Below are 19,691 nucleotides of genomic sequence, written 5' to 3' on the forward strand. Positions count from 1 at the left end.
CCATTTACCACTGCAACAAAAAAATTAAGATACCTTGGAATAAACTTAACCAAGAAGGTAAAGGACCTGTACTCAGAAAATTACAGGACGCTGAAAAAAAGAGATAGAGGAAGACATAAACAAATGGAAGAATACACCGTGTTCATGGATTGGTAGAATCAACATCATTAAAAGGTCCATACTACCCAAAGCAATCTGTAGTTTCAATGCACTCCCCATTAAAATACCAATGGCATATTTCAGACCTAGAATGAACTCTCCAAAAATTCATCTGGAATAATTAAAAAAAAAGACCCTGAATAGCCACAGCAATCCTGAGAAAGAAGAACAAAGTAGGAGGGATCACAATACCAGATATCAAGCTATATTACAAAGCCACTGTTCTCAAAACTGCCTGGGACTGGCAAAAACAAACAAACAAACAAACACAAAAACAGACATATAGACCAATGGAACAGAACAGAGAACCCAGAATTTGACCCAAGCTATTATGCTTAATTAATATTCAACAAAGGAGGCAAGAGCATACAATGGAGTCAAGACAGTCTCTTCAATAAATGGTGTTAGGAAAATTGGACAGATACAAGGAAAAAAATGAGACTACACCATAAACAAAAATAAACTCAAAATGGATAAAGGATTTAAAAGTAAGATGGGAAACCATAAAAATCTTAGAAGAATCCATAGGCATCAAAATATCAGACATATCTCATGTTAATATCTTTACCAGCACATCTCCTAGGACAATGGAAACTAAGGAAGAAATAAACAAATGGGACTACATCAAAATAAAAAGCTTCGGAACAGCAAAAGAAACCATCAACAAAACAAGAGAGCCCACTGCATGGGAGAACATATTTGCCAATGTTACATCCAATAACAGTTTCATCTCCAAAATCTACAGGGAACTCATACAACTTAACAAAAGAAAGATAAACAACCCAATTAAAAAATGGGCAAAGGACCTAAATAGACACTCTTTGAAAGAGGACATACAGAAGGCCCAGAGACATATATATGAAACCATACTCAAAGTCACTAAGCATTTGAGAGATGCAAATCAAAACAACAATGAGGTATCACCTCACACCTGTCAGAATGGCTATCATCAACAAATCAACAAACGACAAGTGCAGGTGAGGATGCAGAGAAAAAGGAACCCTCATGAACAACTGGTGGGAATGCAGACTGGTGCAGCCACTGTGGAGAACAGTATGGAGTTTCCTCAAAAAATTAAAAATGGAACTCCCATTTGACCCAGTGATCCCACTTCTAGGAATATATCCCAGGAAAACAGAAACACCAATCAGAAAAAATATATGCACCCCCTATGTTCATAGCAGCACAATTTACAATAGCTAAGATTTTGAAACAGCCTAAGTGCCCATCATCAGTGAGTGGATTAGAAAACTGTGGTACATCTACACAATGGAATACTATGCTGCTGTAAAAATAAAGGAGTTCTTACCATTTGCAACAGCATGATGGAACTACAGAGCATTATGCTAAGCGAAATAAGCCAGTCAGAGAAAGATAAATATTACATGATCTCACTCATTTGTGGAATATAATGAACAACATAAACAGATGAACAAAAATAGATCTAGAGACATAGAAGAATTAAACAGACTGTCCAACCTATGAGGGAAGATGGGGGGTGAGAGAGTAAGAGATCAACCAAAGGATTTGTATGCATGCATATGAACATAACAAATAGACACAGACAGTAGGGGGGTGAGGACATGTAGTGGGGGTTGGGAGTGGCTGAGGAGAGGTCAGTGGGTGAAAAGGAGACTCATGTAATACTTTAAACAATAAAGAATTTAAATTACAAATAAATAAATAAATAAACCCCATATGTAGACAAAGTCAGGAGACCTTGGGAAATTATCCAATTCCCCTATCTTTACTCCTTTCCATCTATTTCATGTTGAGAATGTACATGCCAAAACAACCAGTTTTTTTAAATGAACAATTCACTAAACTGCATTATTTCTTTTGGTTGTAAAGGGTGTCCCAAAATTCACGCAAGAAGTAATTTTGATAGAAAACACAGGTTTATAATTAAAAATTGTAAATTTTTTATTGATTCATAAAGTGTACAGTATAGGGTTATGTATGGAATAGCATATCGGGTAAATGGCCTCCACGGCTTTGCTGGCACATACACACACTTTTGTTGAAGTTTTCCATGACCGTTTTGCATAAATGTGGCTGAATTTCGTTGATACAGCGCTCAATTTCCTCCTTCAAGGAGTGGGTGGTCGTGGGCTTGTTGGCATAAACCTTAGACTTCAAAAAACCACAAAGAAAAAAGTCCAACGGCATTAAATCACATGATCTGGGTGGCCAATTCTGATCACCAAAACGGGAAATTACACGACCAGGAAATGACTCATGCAGTAATTAATTGTTTCTCGGGCTGTATGGCATGTGGCACCGTCTTGTAGAAACCACATGTCGTCCACATCCATGTCTTGCAATTTAGGCACAAAAAACTGGATTATCATGTCGGGATAGTGAGCACCATTAACTGTTATTGCCTGAGCCGCCACATTTTGGTCATGGAAAATTTCAACAAAAGAGTGCGTATGTACCAGCAAAGCCATGGAGGCCATTTACCCGATATGCTATTCCATACATAACCCTATACTTCATACTTTATGAATCAATAAAAAATTTACAATTTTTAATTATAAACCTGTGTTTTCTATCAAAATTACTTCTTGCGTGAATTTTGGGACACGCTTTATAATGCTAAATATCTGGATATTATTAATAATTACAATGTAATTGATTATCATTTGACAGATATTAGCAGTCAATTCAGTGAAAATGAATTCACTTGTTCTCTGCCTTATGTATATCATAAAAGGCCTGTGGTTGTGATGCTGTAACGGTGGAACGACCAAGCAACCGGTCACCAGGAGGTGCTGGAGCACTTCTTGGGCCCTCCCCCTACCCCCCGACTCCCACCCCTCGGGTGTGGGCAGTGTCAGCGGAGCATCACAGGGCACTGGCAGCGTCCACGGAGCGTGCGAGGCTTCGTGGGGCAGGGTGCTGGCAGCGTCCACGGAGCATGTGAGGCATTGCAGGGCGGGGCACCGGCAGCGTCTGTGGAGCATGTGAAGTATCGTGGGGTGGGGTGCCAGCAGTGTCCACAGAGCATGCGAGGCATTGTGGGACAGCGGACAGGGCCCTAATGGCAGGCTAGGCACAGTGGTCGGCAAACTCATGAGTCAACAGAGCCAAATATCGAGAGCCAAATTTTTTAAACTTAAACTATATAGGGAGGTACATTGTTATTAACTTAATTAGGGTGCTCCTAAGGCTTAGGAAGAGCAACACTCAAGGGGCCAAAAAGCCGCATGTGGCTCACGAGCCGCAGTTTGCCGACCACAGGTAGGGGATCCTACACATGCACGATTTAATCATGCACTGGGCCTCTAGTAGATATATGAACAATTCTAAATGTCCTCTCATATTTTTCTTGAAGCAAGTAAACATAGTTTTACAGGGTGTCAAACTCAGAAACTAAAGAAAGTAGATGTGAATATAAATAAACTATAAAACAAGACACATTTCCACTAATACAAATTTAGATAATAACATGGCTCCAAAGAAAACTTTAGTGTTTAAGAAAAGAAATAAAAACCTTAATTCTATCTTTTGTCTTCTACCTTAATGATTTTTTTCCTTATGAGACAGTACCTCTCTGCACTGATCATCTATAATAATAAAAGTGTAATATGCTAATTAGACTAGACGTTCTTCCGGATGTCCTTCTGGATGACCTTCCAGATAAAGTTGTGGCAGGTGGGGGCCGAGGCAAAGGTGGCTGCTGTGGTGGCAGGGGCCGAGTCAGCTGCAGCGATAATGGGGGCCAAGCCCCTTGCACAAATTTCGTGCATTGGGCCTCTAGTTTATTATATAAATACAGCATGATCCAAATGACCTAATGCAGCCCATATTCTATGTGAAAAAGTATCTCTATATGAGTCTTTCATTTAGTGGTCTCTGATAGATATCTGGAATGACAGCATAGCCAGAGAAGCTGCCTAAAGATTGATGGAGACAGTAAGAACTGCTAGGGGAACGGAAATTAAATCAATGGTGTGCAGATGTGCGTGTGCTTTTAACAAGCATGCAAATATCATGGAAGATTGTCCATTTAACTAACTTTCCTTGGAAAGGTTGGGTGCCAGAATAAATGTGTGCATAATACGCAATGAAAAAATTACTATTCTCCCTGAAGTAATGGTAGGGATAGTGAATGTAATTTTTATAACATGAGATGATCATGAGGATACATGTTTGAAATTACTATATAAGTAATGAGAAAATATTTGATATGTATTCATCTCTAGATCATTTTGTGTTAAATGCATCTACATTTTCCATAGAAATCAAGGTTAAGTTATGTATGTACATTGTGTTGTTTATACATATAAGTCCTTTGTATGAGGGATCTACTTTATATATTTTTGAAGCTCTAAGATCAGCAAAGGAGAATTATAAGTACTGATAATGGAAGGAAGAGAATATGCCAGAAGCTGACTGCTCCTCATTCACAATTTGAAATGCTGATGAGTCATAGTGAAAGAACCACTGCAATCAACCAAAGTGTGCTCACATCCAGATGAAAAGTGAACAAAGCAGTGAGATATCTAGACATTTTATCTAGCACACACCAGGTTCCATTGACTCCTTCTTTATAGAGCTAGTTTTGAGAAATAGGACTGATTCATACAGGTCTCAGAATAAACATTTTATATCATTTTTACTGTTTGTACTCAGTTTTGGGAACATGATTTGAACATGTGTAATACTAAGACTATCTTTGAAAATATCAGGGGGGGGGGAAGAGGAGGAAAATGGGAGATATCTGTAATACAATCAACAATAACAAATATATTTAAAAGAACAAAAAACAACAAAAAGAAAATATCAAAGTATTTAATTGAATCATCCCATTATCACCTATATTATTTTTAAATGTATTCACACAGTTTGAGGATCTAGTGATAAATTAGTTGTTGGAATTTTTGTTTTAATTAATTGATGACAAGAATTTGTATTGCCTTGGCCAGGTAGCTCTCAGTTGGTTGGAGTGTCATCTGGTACACCAAAAGGTTGTGGGTTCAATTCCCTGTCAGGGCATACACCCAGGTTGCAGGTTCAATTCCCTGGTCAGGGTGTGCATTGGAGGCTACTGATCAATGTCTCTCTCTCTCTCTCTCTCTCTCTCTCTCTCCCTCTCTCTAAACATATCCTTTGGTAAGAATTTTTTTAAAAAAATTTTATTGATTTTAGATGAGTATAATAAAATTTAATTTTAGAGCCCCCATCATATCCAAAAAGTTTAAAGACTTTGCTTCTCTTATGCTATAACTGTACAAAAATTACCACATAACACATGCAAGATTTACAACTTAAGGCATTTTCATCTTTAGCTATTTTTCCTAACAGATTGTATCTGAATGTCAAAGACTGTTTTGGTGATATCAACCTACTCCAAATGTACAAATGCATGGTAGAAAAAAAATCTAGGTATTTCCAAATACAGTTATTATGTAGATTAAAGATCTGAATGATTAACTAGCTTTTTAACTTTTCTTCAGACTTTAGCAATGATGCAAAATTGCTATGTACATTTAAAAATATTGACTGAGGATTCATTCATATTATAATAAATTATTATAGTTCTAAGTTTTACTTACTTATCAGGAGTACGAAGGTCAAGGATCATTTCCTGGATATTAATTTTAATTTCAGAAGGGTTTGTATTTGGCAGTTTAATTTTAACCTGAAAGGAAAAACGAGAAAAAAATACTGTAGTCTTGAAGATCAGTTAATTTGAAGAGTATAAGAAAATATAGAGAAATAAGAACTAATATTTATTAAGTGCCAACTATATGCCAGGTTATGCCATTTCCTCATAAAAATCTTGTAAAACAGTATTTATTACCCCTATTTTACAGATGGAGAAACTGAAATAAAGTGAAGTTTAGTGAGGGGCCCAAGGGCAAGGTTTTGTAATTTGATTAAGTTATATCTGACTCCAAACCTATATAGAAACACTTTGGTTACTTGCCTGTAACCTTCATTGTCTGAAGTTGCATTGCAGTGCACTTGCTAAAGTTAGAGACCTTCAACTGCCTTTATATCAGTGGGCCCTTTGTATTAAAAAATGGTTATTTCTTGTGTTAGGTATAGGTTAATGATGCCATCTGGTAGTCTCCTGGTATAAACTTCCATACCACATTTCCTAGAGAAGTGTAGGAGTCCAGAGAAGTTGTTAGCATGACAAAAGAGAAATAATAATATGTCCCCTACCCATCAAATGAGAATATTTATTAGTTTGGTAAGATTTCACTTAAAAATATCTCATCTCATTTATCACATGACCCAGCAATTCCACTCCTGAATATACATCCAAGAGCACTAAAAGCAGGTGCTCACACAAAAACATGTACATAACATTTTTGTTCATAGAAGCAGTATTCGCAATAGCCAAAAGACGAAAACCAACCAAATAAATGTCAACCGATGAATGGAAAACCCAAATGTGGTATATACATAGAATGGAATATTATTCAGTCATAAAAAGGAATGAAGTACTGCCGTAGTCAGTAGTCAGTTTGGCTCAGTGGATAGAGTGTTGGCTTGTGGACTGAAGGGTCCTGGGTTTGATTCCAATCAAAGGCACATGCCTGGGTTGTGGGCTCAACCCCCAATGGGGCGGGGTGCAGGAGGCAGCCAATCAATGATTCTCGCTCATCATTGATGTTTCTATCTCTCTCTCCCTCTCACTTCCTCTCTGAAATCAATAAAAATATATTTTTAAAAAGGAATGAAGTACTATTAAATGGATGAACATTAAAAATATTAAGCTAAGTGAAAGAATTCAGGCACAAAAAGCCACTTATTATAGGCATTTTTATGTGAAATATCCAGAATATCCATAGAGATTGAAACTAGACGAGTGTTTGTGGGAGCCTGGAGAGGGAGAAAAGGTAAGTGACTGCTAAATGAGTATGGATTACCTTTGTGTTGATGAAAATGTTCTCAAATTATATATTGGTGATGGTTGCACAATATTGTTAATGTACTAAATGTCACTAATGGCAAATTTTATATTTTGTGTATTTTATCACAATAAAAGTCTCATCTCTCTAACTTATTCTCTTTTTGATAGAAGTTGAATATCTATCATCTATCTATCTATCTATCTATCTATCTATCATCATCTATCTATCATCTATTTGAGATGACATGGGATATGGTTTCCAAAGACAAAGAAAAAACAACCTAAGTTTTAGGTAAATTATGAAGCCTTATCTAAAATGAGCTAAAATACTTGAAATATTGGACATCTGGTGATTTCAGAGCTGGAATGGAAAGGATAAAAGCCATAGGTTTTACATATAGCTGTCCAATTATCCCAGCACCATTTATTGAAGAGTTGTCTTGACTCCATTGTATGCTCTTGCCTCCTTTGTCAAATATTAATTAAGCATAATGGCTTGGGTAGAATTCTGGGTTCTCTGTTCTGTTCTATTGATCTATATGCCTGTTCTTATGCCAGTACCAGGCTGTTTTGAGTATAGTGGCTTTGTAGTATAGCTTGATATCTGGCCTTGTGATCCCTCCAACTTTGTTCTTCTTTCTCAGGATTGCTGCAGCTATTTGGGGTCTTTTTGGGTTCCATATACATTTTGGACAGTTTGTTCTAGATCTGTGAAGTATGCCATTGGTATTTTAATAGGGATTGCATCGAATCTTTATATTGCTTTGGGCAGTATGGATATTTTAATTATGTGGGTTCTACCAATTCATGAACATGGCATATTTTTTTCACTTGTTTATATCCTCTTCTATAAACAAAGGGAGAAAAGAGAAGTGACTTAACTGAGTACAGATTACCTTTGGGTTGATAATTACCTTTTTCAATGTTCTATAGTTTGCTGAGTATAGGCCTTTTACCTCCTTGGTTAAGTTAATTCCTAAGTATCTTAATTTTTTGTTGCAATGGTAAATGGGCTTATTTTTTAGTTTCTCTTTCTGAAAGTTCATTATTGGTGAATAAAAATGCCATCGATTTCTAGGTGTTAATTTTGTATCCTGTTACATTGCCAAAATCCTTTATTAAATCTAGTAGTTTTTTAGTTGGAGTCTTTAGGATTTTCTAGGTACAATATCTTGTCGTCTGCGAATACTGATAGTTTTACAACCTCCTTTCAAATTTGGATGCCTTTTATTCATTTTTCTTCTAATCTGATTGCTGTTGCTAGGACGTCCAGTACTAAGTCGCATAAAAGTGGTGAAAGTGGACAACCCTGTCTTGTTCCAGTTTTTAGGGAAAATGGTTTCAGTTTTTGCCCATTAAGTATGATGTTGACTGTAGGTTTGCCATATATGGCCTTTATTATGTTGAAGTATGATCCCTCTATTCCCACTTTGTTGAGAGTTTTTATAAAAAAATGGGTTTTGGATTTCACCAACTTATACTGTACACAAGAATAAACTCAAAATGGATAAAAGATTTAAATGTAAGTCATGAAAACATAAAAAAAACCTTGCAGAAAACATAAGCAGCAAAGTATCAGATATCTCATGTAGCAATTTTTTTCACTGATACAATGCCTAACACAAGAGAAACAAAGAAACAAATAACCAAATGGAACTATGTCAAAATAAAAAACTTCTGCACAGAAATCAGCATCAAAATGAAAAGGGAATACACTATATGGGAGAACATATTTGCCAATTTGATACATCTGATAAGGGGTTAATATCCAAAATATATATAATGTACTCATACAAATCTACAAAAGGAAAACAAACAACCCAATCAAACATTGGGCAGATGACCTAAATAGACACTTCTCCAAAGCGACATACAGATGGCCAAGAGACATATGGAGAAATGCTCAACATCACTAATCATCAGAGAAATGCAAATTAAAATGACAATGAAGTACCACCTCACACCTGTCAGAATGGCTGCTATCAATCAATCAACAAACAACAAGTGCTGGCGAGGATATGGAGGAAAAGGGATCCCAGTACACTACTGGTGGGAATGCAGACTGGTACAGCCACTGTGAAAACCAGTGTGGAGTTTCCTCAAAAAATTAAAAATAGAACTGCCATTTGACGCAGTGATCCCACTTCTATCAATCTATCCTAAGAAGCCTGGAACATCAATCAGGAAGAACATATGTACCCCTGTGTACATAGCAGCCCAATTTATAATAGCTAAGATCTGGAAACAGCCCAAGTGTCCATCAATAGATGATTCAATAAAAAAGCTGTGGCACATTTACACTGTGGAATACTATGTAGCTATAAAAAAAGGGATCTCTTACCCTTGATACAGCATGGAGGGACATGGAGAGTATTATGCTAAGCGAAATGAGCCAGTCAGAGAAAGACAAGTATCACACGATATCACTTATATGTGGAATCTAATGAACAAAATAAACTGACAAACAAAATAGATTCAGAGACATGGAAGCATGCAACAGGATCCTCAGATGGAAGCTGAGGGGGGGGGAGGGAGGAGGGCATGCAGGGGAGAGATCAATGGAAGAACTTGTATCCATATATGCATAACTCATGGACACAGACAATAATGGGGTGAAGGCCTGGGGAGCAGAAGGGAGTGGGGCTGGGGGGGGGTCAATGGGAAAAAAAGAGGACATCTATAATACTTTAAACAATAAAGATAAAATTTTAAAAGCCATAGGTTTTGAGGGTAATACATATCAAATAAATAATGGGAAAAATGAAATTCCTTTTAACAATCTTAAAGTAGGCTATAGTATTTTTGCAATATAAAGTATGTGAACTGCCCTGGTCAGTTTGGCTCAGTGGATAGAGCATTGGCCTGCAGACCAAAGGGTCCTGGGTTCAATTCTAGTCAAGGGCACATATCTTGGTTGCAGGCTCCTCCCCAGCCAGGGCCCTGGTCAGGGAGTGTGCAGGAGGCAACCAGTGGATGTGTGTTTCTCTCACATTAATTTATGTCTCTGTCTTTCCCTCTCTCTTCTACTTTTTCTTTAAAAATCAATGGAAAAATATATTCAGGTGAGGATTAAATAAAAAAGAAGTATGTGGACCAATAAATGCCTATGAGTTACAGCTTACTTTATTAAACCTATACATTAAAAAAAATTTGTAAATAAAGCTCTAGAGGTCTTACTTTCTAAATATATCCTATCCTGCCCTTCATGGGAGATCCACTAGCCCTACCTTCCTGACTCCCTGTGGCCCTGCCCTGCTGAGATTGGGCTCCTGGCAGAATCTTGGTCAGACCGAGTTGTCTGGCTCTAGGACAGGAGCCATTTTTCTTTCATAACAGGAATGGTGCACAACGCCCCCCCCCACCCCCTTCACATGGCCAAATCTTGATCTTTTTGTTCCAGATAAACTCTGCTGGCCTCACCCCAATGACTCCCTGAGACCCCACACCACCAGAAAGGTCTGTGGGCACCCAACAGCTAGACTTGGTGTATACAAGGACATTTGCTGAGTGACCTCAGACCCAGCACTGACACCAAGTTTGAACCAATATGAGTCTGGTGAATCCCACTCAACCCTATCTGGTGACTCACTGAGAACCTTCCTCATGCAACTTGTATACTGCCAGAAACTTTCAGTGACTGATTCTATCAGGCAGCTGGCAGGCAAAAGAAGCTGGAGGCGTATTTTGAAGTGCTTTGGGACTTTTTCTGACCTGCCCCTGGGCTGGCTGCTGGTAAATTTCAGCCTTTGTGTGCAGATTGGTCCTTCCTGTACACACCCAGGCCCAGCAGAGGTAGCCACAACCTGTGGATTGCTTTGTAGCTCCAAACAAGTTGCCCAGGGCCAGTCACAGGCAAAGTCTGACACTGGCCTGGACCAGAGTCCCTCCCAAGGGGCTCCAAATCAACACAAACAGTGGCTAGCTTCAGATGTCAGAGCAGGTTCCATTTAGCTTTACAAGTGGCATATGCAATGGGAGATATTGGCAGGCACCAGACCCTGTTGAAGTAAATTCTGTTTCCTATAGTCAGCACCCATACAGTAGCTCATAAACTGTGGTCATGGTCCATCCTCATAGTCAGCCAGCCTGAGATTCCACCCCACACATGAATGAACCAATAGTAATCAAGACTCAATTACATTAGCAGGGCCCACATAACAAATACAAGGGACACTCCTAGAGCACTGAGATCAGGTGATCAAGAAAACTGTGCCACTGGGTCCCACAGGACACCTACTACATAAGGCCACTGTATCATGACTGGGAGTCACAGCAGATCTATCTAACACATAGAAACAAACATAAAGAAGCAGCCGAAATGAAGAGAAAAGAATCTTGGTCAGACTAAATTGTCTGGCTCTAGGATAGAAGCCAATGAAAGAACAGGAGAAAAATGCAGAAAAGGAGCTGAATGAAATGGAGGCAAGCAATTTACCAGATACAGAGTTTAAAAAATGGTTATAAGGATACTCAGGTAATTTAGTGAGACCTTCAACAAAGAGATAGCAGTCATAAAAAGGACATAGGGCCCTGACTTGTTTGGCTCAGTGGATAGAGCGTCAGCCTGCGGACTGAAAGGCCCCAGGTTTGATTCCAGTCAGGGGCATGTACCTTGGTTGTGGGCACATCCCCAGTAGGAGATGTGCAGGACGCGGCTGATCGATGTCTCTCTCTCATCAATGTTTCTAACTCTCTATCTATCTCCCTTCCTCTCTGTAAAAAATCAATAAAATATATTTTTAAAAAAGGACATCGGAACCACACAAAAGAACCAGCCACAAATGAAGAAAATAATATTTGAAATAAAGAATACACTGGAAGGAATAAACAATAGGTTGGATGAAGCAGAGAAATGAATCACCAATTTGGATAAGAAGGTAGTAGAAAACACCCAATGAGAGCAGAAAAATGAAAAACAAATTAAAAAAATAAGGATAGTTTAAGGGACCTTTGGGACAACATAAAGCATAACAACATCCACATCAGATTGAAAACAGAAGGAGAACAAAGAGAGCAAGGTACTGATAACCTGTTTGAAGAAATCATGACTGAAAATTTCCCTAATGTGGTGAAAGAAAAAACAAACACATAAGTCTAGGAATGTCAGAGTCCCAAAAAGAAGAACTCAAATAGCCCCATACCAAGACATATCATAATTAAAATGACAAAGGTTAAAGACAAAGAGAGAATATTAAAAGAACCAATAGAAACACAGTTACCTACAAGAGAGCTCTCATAAGATTGTCAGTTTCTTTTTCAACAGATACAGTTCAGGCCAGAAGGGATTGGCATTAATATTCAAAATGATGACAATCAAGACGTACAACCAAGACTACTTTATCCAGCAAAGCTATCATTTAAAATCAAAGGAGAAATAAAAAGCTTCCTAGACAGGAAAAAGCTAAATGAGTTTGTTACCACCAAACCAGTATTACCAGAAATGTTTAGGGTTTTCTTGAAGAGGAAGAGGAAGAAAGAAGAAGGTAATAATATGCCGAAACCGGTTTGGCTCAGTGGATAGAGCGTCGGCCTGCGGACTGAAAGGTCTCGGGTTCGATTCCGGTCAAGGGCATGTACCTGGGTTGTGGGCACATCCCCAGTAGGAGATGTGCAGGAGGCAGCTGATCGATGTATCTCTCTCATCGATGTTTCTAGCTCTCTATCTCTCTCCCTTCCTCTCTGTAAAAAATCAATAAAAATATATTTAAAAAAAAAAAAAAAAAAAGAAGAAGGTAATAACAAATATGTATAAATAATCAATTTACATGTAAATGGTTTAAATGTTCCAATCAAAAGACACATAAGGTAGATGAATGGATAAGGAAATGAGACTGATATATATGCTGTCTACAAGAAAGTCAGCTCAGAATGAAAGATACAAACAGACTAAAAGTAAGGGATGAAAAAAGATACTTTATGCCAATGGAAATTTTAAAAATTTTCCAAAGAGATAGAGACAAACTCTTAGAGAGCAGACTGACAATTGTCAGGGTGGGGAGGTTGTTGAGGGCTAATTGAGGGAGTTGAAGAGCTTGAGCAAAGAAGAAGAAAAAGCTATAGTAAGAGACAAAGAAGGACACTACATAATGATAAAAGAGGAATCCAATTAAGAGGTTATAACTGTTGTAAACAATTATGTATCCAACATAGGAACAAATCTTGACAGATCTAAAGGAAGAGATCATCAGTAATACAGCCATAGTAGGAAATTTTAACACCTAACTGACATCAATGGATAGATCTTCCAGATAAGAAAATCAAGAAGTAAACAGTGACCTTAAATGACACACTAGGTCATATGGATTTTATTGATAATACTAGAGGCTCAGTGCACAAAATTTTTGTATGGGAGGGGGGGTCCCCTCAGCCCAGCCTGCACCCTCTCCAATCCGGGACCCCTTGGGGGAAGTTTGACTGCTGGTTTAGGCCTGATCCCTCTCACAATCTGGGACCACTGGCTCCTAACTGCTCACCTGCTTGCCTGCCTGATCGCCCTTAACTGCGCCCCCCCTGCTGGCCTGATCACCCCTAACTGCCTTTGCCTGCCTGCCTGATCACCCCTAACTGCCCCCCCTGCCAGCCTGGTCACCCTTAACTGCCCCTCCACCAACCTGGTCGCCCTTTACTGCCAACCCCCCTGCAGGCCTGGTCGCCCCATGCAGCCTGCTGTTCAGTTGTTTGGTCGTCCCTCACTAACCCCCCTGCCGATCTGGTTGTTACTGTGATGGCGTCCTGGACAATTTGCATATTCCTCTATTATTAGTATAGATCAGAGCATTTCACCCCAAAGCAGAAGAATATACATTATTTTCAAGTACATATGGAACATTTTCTAGGATAGACCATATGTTAGGATACAAAACAAGTATTGATAAATGTAAGAAGATTGAAATCTTGTCAAGCATCTTCTTTGACTATAATGGTTATGAAATTAGAAATCAATCAGAAGGAAAAAACTGAAATACACACAAAGACATGAAAACTAAATAACATTACAAAAAAAGAATAGAATAATAGCCTCTGGGAGAACCAAGATGGCAGTGTAGTTAAACACCTGTACTTGCCACCTCCCACAACCACATCAAAATTGCAACTAAAATACAGAACAATCATCATTCAGAACTACCTGAAAGCTGGCTGAATGGAAGTCCTACAACTACAGAAGTAAAGAAGAAATCACATTTAGACTGCTAGGAGGGGTGGAGGCACACAATGGGCTGGTCCACCTGTGCTGGACCAGCACACGTCCATGTGTGCTGTTTTTTGTTGTTGTTGTTGTTGTTTTTGTTTGTTTGTTTGTTTTAACAGGAGGGAAATTGTCTCTGCAGAAGCTGCCCATGAAGATCAAGGGGTCCCAGCCCCACACCAGACCCCAAGCCCAGGATTCCAGAGCTGGGAAGGAAAGTCCCCATAACTTCAGGCTGTAAAAACCAGCAGGAATTGTGGCTAAGTGACACGGAGGCAGCTGGAGACCCAGGTGTTCCTTTTAAAGGGCCAGTGCACAAATTTACTCAGATTCTATCCCTCTGAGGAACCCAGACACATATGGGGAAGAACTGTATTGTCTGGCTTCAGGGCAGGAACTCAGGGGCAGAGTTATCCCAGATTGGGTGCTTGCAGGAGTCGTTGTTCCTGTACTGGGACCTTCCTTGTAATCAACCATATCTGAGTCTCCATCAGTCTGGCTCACACTGTTTGCTCCAGCCTGGTGATTCCCTGAGACCCCACCCTATCCATTTTTCAGCCCTACCCAAGCTGTTTGTATCAGTTTTTCCATACGAATGGCCTGTCCTAGCTCAGGCTTCAGATTTTCCTAATATCTCTCAAACAAGCTACAGTTGGTGTCAGCATGCCCCAAACCTATCAATAAAAGACTCAAGACCCAGCACTAGCACCAGCCTGCCTTGCTTCATAGCTGGGCCTCACCTGGGCACTTCTAAGCCTAATACAAATAGCCATCAGCAGATCTCTCTGTAGCTCCTGCTGGGTGGTCACAGGCAGTGGCTGACTTTGAACCTCCCTGGGGGTCCTAGAGCCAGTGCATCCAGTGGACAGTTTCAGACCATACCAGATTACAACTCTACACATCCACAAGGGACACACTCAACAGGCAAACTCAGTGAGCACTAAAACCCTACTGAAGCAAGTCCTGCTCCATAGGGGTATTTCCTGAACAGCAGCTCTCCAACTGTAGTTGCAGCTGGTACTCACAGCCAATTGGCCTAGAGGTCAATTCCTCCCAGTGATGCCAACAGGAATCAAGGTTTGATTACAAGACTGTGTACACAGCCCACACAGGGGCACACCTAGAATGCCTCCCTCAGGTGACTGGAAAGGCTGAGCCACTGAGCCCTATGGGATACTACCCAAGGCCACTCTACCAATTCCAGGAGACATAGGAGCTCTATCTAATACATAGATACAAACACAGGGAAGGAGCCAAAATATGGAGATAAAGAAGTATGTCACAATTGAAAGAAATGGAAGCAAGAAAATTATGGGATACAGAGTTCAAAACCATGGTTATAAAGTTACTCAAGGATCTTTATGAGAGTTTCAAGGGACTTAGTGAGACTTTCAAGAATCTTCTTGAGAATGTCAAAGACATGAAAAAGGACCAGTCAGAAATTAAGCATACACTAACGGAAATGAATAATTTACAGGGATTCAACAGTAGAGGATTCTGAGAAGCAAATTTGGAATACGAGGAAGCAAAAAACACCTAATCAGAAGAGCAAAAGAGAAAAAAAAGAATCCAGAAATATGAAGATAATGTAAGGAGCCTCTTGGACAACTTCAAGCATACCAACATTCGCATTATGTGGGAAGGAGGAGAGAGAGAGCAAGATATTAAAAATCTACTAGTATTTGAACAAATAATGACAGAAAACTTCCCCTACCTGTTGAAAGAAATAGACTTACAAATCCAGGAAGCGCAGAGAGTCCCAAACAAGAAGACCCCCCCCAAAAAAAGAGGAACCCAAAGAGGCCCACACCAAGATACATCATAATTAGAATGCCAAAAATTAAAGACAAAAAGAGAATATTAAAAGCAACAAGAGAAAAGCAGTCAGTTACCTACAAGAGAGAACCCATATGACTGTCAGCTGATTTATCAACAGAAACTTTGCAGGCCAGAAAGGAGTCGCAAGAAATGTTCAAAGTGATGAATAGCAAGGACCTACAGCCAAGATTATTCTACCCAGCAAAGTTCGCATTTAGAATTGAAGGTCAGATAGAGAGCTTCACAGACAAGAAAAAGCTGAAGGAGTTCATCACCACCAAAACAGTATTACATGAAATTTTGAAGGGTATTCTTTAAGAAGAGGAAGAAGAAGAAGAAAAAAGATAAAACAATATGAATAAAATGGCAGTAAATACATATCTATCAACAATTTAATCTAAAAATCAAAATAAACAATATAATGAACAAAATAATTTGGTGAATAAAATAGAATCATAGGCATGGAAACATAGAACAGACTTACGAATCTCAGAGGGAAGGGGATGAGCGGGTAGGAAGAGATTAACCAAAGAATTTACATTTATATGTTCATTAACTATGGACAGAGAAAATATGGTGGTGAAGGCCTGGGGTAGGGTGGGAACTGGGTGGAGGGGAGCTATATGGGTAAAAAGGGGGGACATCTGTAATACTCTCAACAGTAAAGATTAAAAAATAAAATAAAAAAGAATGAATGGGTTAATAATGAGGTTAAGCAAGAAATCAAATGATACCTTGAAACAAATAAAATGAGAACACAACAACCCAAAATCTATGGTGCACAGTGAAAGTAGTCATGAGAGGGAAATACATAGCATTACAGGTCAACCTTAAGAAACAAGAAAAAAGGTTGCGTTGGTGGTATAGTGGTGAGCATAGCTGCCTTCCAAGAAACAAGAAAAATCTCCTTGGGCTGCGGTTGCTCCTTGGGTGGTCACAGAAGTGGCTGCTCCTCAGTTGGCAGTGATATCAAGCTGTATTACAAAGCCACTGTTCTCAAAACTGCCTGGTGCTGGCACAAGAACAGACATATAGATCAATGGAATAGAATAGAGAACCCAGAAATTGACCCAAACCACTATGCTAAATTAATATTTGACAAAGGAGGCATGAACATACAATGGAGTCAAGACAGCTTCTTCAATAAATGGTGTTGGGAAAATTGGACAGATACATGCAAAAAAATGAAACTAGACCACCAACTTACACCATACACAAAAATAAACTCAAAATGAATAAAGGACTTAAACATAAGACGGCAAACCATAAAAATACTAGAGGAATCCACAGGCAGCAAAATCTCAGACATATGCCAAAGCAATTTCTTCACTGATACTGCTTCTAGGGCAATGGAAACTAAAGAGAAAATAAACAAATGGGACTACATCAAAAGAAAAAGCTTTTGCACAGCAAAGGAAACCATCAACAAAACAACAAGAAAGCCCACTGCATGGGAGAACATATTTGCAAATGTTTCACTGGTAAGGCTTTAATCTCCAACATTTACAGGGAACTCATACAACTTAACAAAAGGAAGATAAACAACCCAATCAAAAATGGGCAAGGGACCTAAATAGATACTTTTCGAAAGAAGACATAAGGAAGGCCAAAAGACATATAAAAACATATTCAAAGTCACTAATCATCCGAGAGATGCAAATCAAAACGACAATGCGGTACCATCTCACACCTGTCAGAATGGCTATCTTTAACAAACCAAAAAACAAAAAGTGCTGGCGAGGATGCGGAGAAAAAGGAACCCTCGTGCACTGCTGGTGGGAATGCAGACTGGTGCAGCCACTGTGGAGAACAGTATGAAGTTTCCTCAAAAAACTAAAAATGGAACTCCCATTTGACCCTGTGATCCCACTTCTAGGAATATATCCCAAGAAACTAGAAACACCAATCAGAAAGGATATATGCACCCCTACATTCATAGCGGCACAATTTACAATAGCTAAGATATGGAAACAGCCTAAGTGCCCATCAGTAGATGAGTGGATTAGAAAACTGTGGTACATCTACACAATGGAATACTAGGCGGCGGTAAAAAAGAAGGAGTTCTTACCATTTACAACAGCAAGAATGGAACTGGAGAGCATTATGCTAAGTGAAATAAGCCAGTCAGAGTAAGATAAATACCACATGATCTCACTCATTTATAGAATATAATGAACAACATAAACTGATTAACAAAAACAATTCCAGAGACAGAGAAGCATCAATCAGACCATCAAACCTCAGAGGGAAGATAGGGGAGGGTGGGGTAAAGGGGAGAGATCAACCAAAGGACTTATATGCAAGCATATAGGCCTAACCAATGGACACAGACAACAGGGGGATGAGGGCATGAGTGGGGGGGATAGGGGGTAACGTGGGGATAAGGACACCTATGTAATAACTTAATCAATAAAAATTTTTTTTAAAAAAAGAACTTTAAAAAAAACTCTCAAGGCTCAATCCCTGTGGAGGGAAAATCTGTGGAAAATAAAATTCAGCTGTTGGCCAGGCCAGCTCAAAAAAAAAAAAGAAGAAGAAGAAGAAAAGAAACAAGAAAAATCTCAAACAATCTAGATTTACACTTAAAGGAACTTAAAAAAGAACAATAAACAAAGCCCAAGGATAGTAGAAGAAATTAAATAATAAAGATCATGGCAGAAATAAATAAAACAGAGTCTAAAAAAACAATACAAAAGATCAATGAAACCAAGAGATGGTTATTTTTAAAGGTAAACACGATTGACAAACCTTTAACCAGACATATCAAGAAAAAAAAGAGAAAACCAAAATAATAATATCAGAAATGAAAGAGAAGTAACAACTGACTCAAAAGAAATACAAGGAAATGTAAAAAAAATATTACAAACAACTATATGCCAACAAATTAAACAATATGGACAAAATGGATAAATTCCTAGAAACATACAATCTTCCAAAATTGAATCAGGAAGCATTAGAAAATCTGAATAGACCGATTACAACTAATAAAATCAAAGCAGTAATAAAAAAGCTCTCAGCAAACAAATGTCCTGGACAGAATGGCTTCACAGGTGAATTTTACCAAACATTCAAAGAACTAACACCTTTCCTTCTCAAACTATTCAAAAAAATTCAAGAGGAGGTAAGACTTTCAAGCTCCTTTTACAAGGTTAGCATTATCCTAATTCCCAAATCAGATAAAGACACTACAAAGAAAGAAGATTATAGGCCAATATCCTGATGAACATTCTAATAGATGCTAAAATCCTCAACAAAATATTAGCAAACTGAATCCAGTAATACATTGAAAAGATCATATACCATGATCAAGTAGGATTTATTTTGGTGATGCAAAGTGGTACAATATCCACAAATCAATAAATGTGATACATCATATAAACAAAATGAAGACTAAAAATCACAAAATCATACCAATAGATGCAGAAAAAGCATTTGAGCCCTAGCCAGTTGGTTCAGTGGATAGAGCATCAGCCTGTGGACTCAAGGGTCTCAGGTTCAATTCCGATCAAGTGCATGTACCTTGGTTGTGGGCACTTCCCCAGTAGGGGGTGTGCAGGAGGCAGCTGATCGATGTTTCTCTCTCATCGATGTTTCTAACTCTCTATCCCTCTCCCCTCCTCTCTGTAAAAAATGAATAAAATATATATTTAAAAAAGA

General features: G+C 38.7%; 1 protein-coding gene across 2 annotated transcripts in view; it reads right to left on the reverse strand.

The window, feature by feature from the left end:
• Positions 1 to 19,691, reverse strand: part of PIH1D3 (PIH1 domain containing 3) — a 62,550-nt gene that overhangs the window by 5,050 nt on the left and 37,809 nt on the right. For both annotated transcript variants that reach the window (XM_014459639.2, XM_014459633.2), the window contains exon 6: positions 5,721 to 5,806. In XM_014459639.2, coding sequence (XP_014315125.1) covers positions 5,721 to 5,806 — 86 coding nt within the window. The remainder of the gene's footprint in view (positions 1 to 5,720; positions 5,807 to 19,691) is intronic.

Source organism: Myotis lucifugus, unplaced genomic scaffold, assembly GCF_000147115.1.
Source record: "Myotis lucifugus unplaced genomic scaffold, Myoluc2.0 scaffold_2, whole genome shotgun sequence".
Lineage (NCBI taxonomy): Eukaryota > Metazoa > Chordata > Mammalia > Chiroptera > Vespertilionidae > Myotis > Myotis lucifugus.